General features: G+C 34.4%; 1 protein-coding gene across 3 annotated transcripts in view; it reads left to right on the top strand.

The window, feature by feature from the left end:
• The first annotated feature begins 266 nt into the window (after positions 1–266).
• SCAP (SREBP cleavage activating protein) overlaps positions 267–6,000 on the top strand; it is a 28,644-nt gene continuing 22,910 nt past the window's right edge. For 2 of the 3 annotated variants that reach the window (XR_012465151.1, XM_074173856.1), the window contains exons 1-2: positions 267–498; positions 2,823–3,031. Coding sequence is in view for 2 of the 3 variants with exons in the window: in XM_074173856.1 (XP_074029957.1) it covers positions 2,874–3,031 (158 nt within the window). In the remaining variant the exon portion in view is untranslated. Of the gene's footprint in view, positions 499–645; positions 782–2,822; positions 3,032–6,000 lie in introns of those variants that run through there. The other variant, XM_074173857.1, reaches the window with a different exon arrangement.

The raw sequence follows: 6,000 nt of genomic DNA, 5'->3' as shown, positions 1-6,000 counted from the left end.
TTCAAAATATTTATTTTCTAAAACGTATTTCTAGCCTCTATCTCTCCTCGATACAGTATTCAGACACGGTTTGATCTCTTCTAAATAGTTGCCGCTCAAGCAGTAAAATCTGTTTAATTCCATCGCTATTGCAGTGCTTGCTGCCCATGAAAATGCGCCTTAATTCTACTGAAGGTGTCACTTTTCACTATTTGAAGTTTTATCGATCTACTATGGTTCTGCCGTTCCGCGAAATTAGAAACATGACATAATAGTATGACACATGACGTTATTTTCAATTATTGACAGTGTGTCCAAATGAAATACGAATGGTATATGACTAAGTACTAGATACTGAGAAATTTATTTGAACCTCATCTATGGTACTGGTAATAATAAACAACAATACTTGAAAGTTTCAGAATTAAATGTAGTTGGGTTTGTAAATCTATTATTTTTTCTTGTTGCGCTGAATTAGGACTTAAAAAAGATTGTGAATCAAAATATCGCCCTCTTATGGTAAGTTGTATATTACTTCGTATGTTATTTTAAAAATGTAATAACACGTAATGAATTAATGTTAGGTTATATTGCAGTCTAGGTTCCGATAAATTGTTTTCCTATCAAATCGTGATTCACACTACTAATTGTCATTTAGGAAACGACACAGATTTTTTCTTTGCCGCATCAATTTTATCCCATGTGATTTTATACTCATAATAGTTCTGTTGATATCAGTTAGTAAAAACGTCCTTCACAGTATTTCTCATCTCTAGCGTCGTTTTGATATTGGCTAATTTACGTAGGTACTTTTATTTTCCAATTGACTCTTGAGTTTACAACACAAATTTCCACTCAGTCTATCTTGATTAACCTTGACTTCTGAGGAGTTATAAATGAAAACATAATAAAACTAATATACCAGGGGAATAAATAATGAATAACTGAATCATGATAATTAATTATGGCTATAAAGTAAATGTTTTAGAACTAAACTAAAAATAAACCAGAACTAAAAAAACTGTGTCTGGACGTGCATTTTGCTAAGTTATCATAACATCATTAGATGAGCCATCTCATAATATTAAATTGGTTACCTAAACGTGCGTTGAGAGGGTGCTTCAGATTTTATGTCCAAAGTTCCAATGGAATCTAAGAAGAGTAGAATGTTCTAAAAAATGATGCAATTAGTAAATGGTACTTGATAAATATTTTGTTTCTCGAAGTTACAGTGACTTTAAAAACAAGTATAAATCTAGCATCCATGACAATGATATATTACACACAAAATGTAATATGAATATTCATTGCTCACTGTATCATTACATTGATTACCCTCTGTTTCTAACCCATTTGACCTGAAGAAGGCAAAGATAGGTTATTTTGATAAGTTGAGGTTTTTAGTATTGTCAAAGGAGAACTCAGGCTCTGTATTTTACTTATGTAGCAGCAGAAAAGTTATTATTACTTGCAAATTGAAAAAGATCCATGGCCCTTTACCTGATGAAGCTCTGTTACTTTAAAGGGTGACCACTTGTCACCACTTGTCACACCAAGACAGCTATAATCAGGGCAATATTATTATTATTATTATTATTATTATTATTATTATTATTGTTATTATTATTATTAAATATATTTGCTTTGTACACCACCAGTTAACTTTCTTAGTTTAGCAGTACTCTCATCGAATAAACGAAAAGTTAATATTAAGTAGTCAAAAGGGAGCTACTATAGCACTTGACACTTTCAACACCGACTACCTACGGGTGGACACTGTCAGGTCTGTCTATTCGGAACTCTTGGCCACACGTGGGCATTTGGAGTTTACTCATTCATTGCCATATGCAAAGGACACTATATGGATTTTGCATGTATTTGTTGATTTTTCGGCCTGAGAGAACATTAAAAATAGATTGGGAGGAGGCAGTTTTAGTTGTTTCAGTATTGGCTTTTTTCAACTGAAAAATTCCTGAATTTCACAGTTAATATCTGTAAACAAAAAAAAAAGACCTTGAGCAGATCTGTGGGTATATTAACAAAGTAAAAACTAATTAAACAAAGGTGATCATTCAGTCTTCTGGGGACACATGTCCACCGGTGTTCACAAATCTAAAGATGCAGTTTTCATAAAAATGCCTAAAAAACAGTCTCGGAGAGAAAATTTGGAAGTGTTTGTATAGTGGTGGACATTGGCGCCAAAAATGTCTTATTTTGTATATAAATTTATAATTACTATAACTAAATTTCCGTTTTACGTTAGATTTAACAGATACCATGTGAATTAAAATAAACAATACACTAATACTAAAGGGGAATGATCAGTAATTTACCCCTGGTGAACTAGCAGAACAAATTGGCATTAATATATTTATTTTAGGACCATAATTTAGGTTAATTTCGTACTCTATTTACGAATGTTCTGCTCCTTATCTTGAGATATTATGGGTTCCATTAAGCTGGTCGATTTCTCTCTCATTTTAAAAATATAAACAAAATTTTTTGTGATTGAAAAAACTACGCTTGGAAAATCGGTGATAAATGAGTGGGAACAGGAGCCTAAAATGAGATTGAAATCATTGGAGTAGTCAGATTCAACAAAATGGTTAAGTTAACAGAACCCACGATATCTCTGTTAAAGAAAGGACAAAACATATTCGGGAGTAGAGTAGTGGCCTAAAAATAAATGTAAGAATCCAAAATGGCTCAGCTAAACAGTCATTAATAAATTTTCTGAAATTATTTTAATTTTAAGTTGCAAGTAGAATTGTCAAGTTTCAGCAAAAATAATTTTATGAATATTATAAATGTTTGTTTGACATTTCCCCAATTCTTTTTTTCAGGTTCAATATTTACCCAGGAAAATATGTTGGGCAGTATTACATAGTACTTGAATGGTCCTTCCAAGTGAGGAGCCCCACCACAGGGGGGCAAGAGGAAAGTCTTCTCTGCATGAAAAAGTTGCAACATTTTACTATACATTGGGTCTTTTTTGTATAACTTACCCAGTGTGTGTATTATGTTTAGCAAGTGTCATCATTGTAGTATCATGGTAAGTGAAGAGTCCAACATATCGACCCATTTCTCTTGTTTTCGTCATAGTGTGAACAAAAAAAAATTGTAGAGAATTGCAATATTTGTGTGCAACGTGTGTGTGTGTGTGGAACTCAAAAAAATCATTGACCGTACATTTTAGAGAAATGAATCAAATCAATATTGGTATCTATTTTCATAAAAACAAAAATCATCTCTTCCATGTGAGTTAGATAGGTAGGTAGGTCCAATGTGAGTGGATCTATTCGACCCTCCATCACAATCTATGAGGGTTAACTGTGGCTCACACCTATTCATACTCAACCAAATGAATCCAGCTTCTTAACAAAGCCAATTAATTTATTTGGTGAGCTAGCAAATAGTGTCAGCTAGCAAGAGTGGGACACTGAAAACCTGATCAGGTCTACACAGAAACAGAGTATGTGCTTGTGCAGCCTGAAATTACTTGTGGTGAATAATCTACTCCAAGTTTGACAAGGCCATCTAGTGAAGGTTTCTAACTGCATCCACCAGCCAGGAGGCAATCTCCTTATGCTCTCAGGTAACCTGTAGCCATCCGGGTAGCCCTGGAATGGGGAATGTTCCTCAATTTGGGTTATTACAGCAAATGCAAGTTTGAACAAAATAAAGTTGAGTTTAATTCATGAGTTTTCCAAATTTACTTCGAAAAGTATTCAAATTGATGTTTCAAATGTTGGGTTTTAATTTTTAAAAGGATTTGTTTCTAATTCACATATCGGCAACAGCGCCTATATCAAGTTGAAATAATTTATACGTACCTAGATATTCTACTTTAAAAAAGGAAAATTATTTTTATAAATCAACAATTAAGGCAAAATATAAATTATAGTTCAATAACACCTCCACAAGCCACATAAGCAACATTTGTTTTGTTATTTATTTATATAGAGGAAGATAGTGCAAAATTTCATATGTCACAGAATGTCTCTGAACTCGGAACATAAATAAACAGAACAGCACGCCTCTGAAATATGTCATCTTTTTTTGTCTCATATAGGTAACAGATTCATTGTCCTTTATTAGCTATAACCGATGTTGCCAAATGGTGAAATAGAAAAAAATTCCTTTAAATGTTGAATGCATTATTTCATTCCTCTTTTTCAAGTATTTAAATAATTTTTTAAAGAAAAAGGTAGAAATGATAAGTTTAAAATGCGTTGTTTTAGAGCTCTTTTATGAAAACTACTTGATTTTCATCAGGAGGAACATTCCCCATTGTACCTGTGAATCATCATCTGGTAGGTATATCCTCTACAGCAGCCATAATTGCATACAGAAAATATTCTAGTTTATTCAAAAAAACACTTTATTTTGAGATTTTTACTAAACTGTTTTACAAAAATGCAATATGTGTTTTGCATTACAATGGCTTCTTCAGACGTGTCATTACTCTAAATTAGATTCTAGTTGTTTGGTTGATATCAAGAATTGAAGAACTGAGAAGCTCCTGCTCTTGATCTCATATTACAGGAAGAACAGCTGGGGTTATTTACCCAATGTCCATCTCCTCTGTAGACTCAGGGTCAGATTCTTTTGTTACTACATGGTTCATAGGGTCCCATAAGTAGCTAGAGAAAGAAGATCCATCACAAGAGATTTTCACATTATTTTGACAAGGCTTTCTATGAGGGTGTAACCAGTATTTGATAGTTCTAGTCCACGTTGTACGCATTTTTTGGCAATAAAATGAATTTTTTTTTCAACTCCTTAGCTGCAACCCTCCCCAACTTTTTTTTTTCAAATGCAAACCTATGTCGTGTATGGGCTCATTGAAAAGCTTGTAAAAAATGGATTCTGACCATACCTCTTTATTTTTTTTTGTGATTACAACGAAATGAGAAAAAACTCTTTTGAAAAGTTACAAATACCTAACTTAGTGCTGTCTACGGGTGAATTAATGTAACAGATGCTGAAATTGGCCTCCACCCTCTACTTGGCAGGCTCCTAGACGATGATAAAACCCGTCTACGGAATTTCGAATGGCCTCAGCCGGTATGTTATGTGATTCCACTCTAATTCTGCTTTTTATATCTTCAATATTAGCCGGCCTATTTTGATAAACCTTGTCTTTCATATATCCCCAATAAAAATAATCTAGTGGCGTTAAGTCTGGGGATCTTGGCGGCCATTCAATTGTACCACGTCGTCCAATCCAGCGTCCTGCAAATATGTCATTGAGATATAATGTCGAGATAATGTGGGGGAGCGCCGTCCTGTTGGAACCAAAGTGTTTCAGTGGGGATATCTGGATCTGTCTAAGTAGCGTGTAGCTGTAAGGTTTCCCTCAAAAAAGTATGGCCCTAATATTCTGTTGTTGATGATGCCTGCCCATACATTTACGCATACGAGCTTTGCATATTTAGTGTAGGTTTTCCTGACTCCAGAATCGATAGTTGTGCCTGTTAACTACTCCATGTAAATAAAAAGTAGCTTCGTCCGAAAAGAGTATGTTGAGTGGAAACCCATTATTTTCGTCACATCACCTCATTATTCCCTCACAAAATTGCAAACGCCTGTCATAGTCATCTTCCAAGAGCTCTTGGACAAGACATACCTTAAATGGGTGGTATTTTTCTGTTTTCAAAAACCTCTCAATCGTACATCTAGACGCAGGATTGTTTTGGACTAATGAAACCGTTGACAAATGTGGATCTTCCGGCACAGATACGGCAATGTCCAATTTTTGATCTTCGTCTAAAACATGTGGCCGGCCACTTCTGGGCAAGTCCTTCATTGTACCATGTTCTTCAAATTTGTGTAAGATCCTACTCACAGTAGCCTAGGAAATGTGATTTTCCGGATATTTTGCATTAAATAAAGTACACACCTCACTTTGACTCCGCATTCTATCCCCACATCCCAACAATATCAAGACTTCGGTACGCTGCCTCTCTGACAATACCATTTTTGTTTAGCAAATTAAAAAAGAACACTTTGAAGGTACCC

The sequence above is a fragment of the Leptinotarsa decemlineata genome, unplaced genomic scaffold, assembly GCF_025532065.1.
Source record: "Leptinotarsa decemlineata unplaced genomic scaffold, Ldec_3_MD MMD2_tig00000505_RagTag_RagTag, whole genome shotgun sequence".
NCBI lineage: Eukaryota > Metazoa > Arthropoda > Insecta > Coleoptera > Chrysomelidae > Leptinotarsa > Leptinotarsa decemlineata.
Note: the sequence above shows the minus strand (reverse complement) of the source record. Positions and strands in the feature narration are given on the sequence as shown.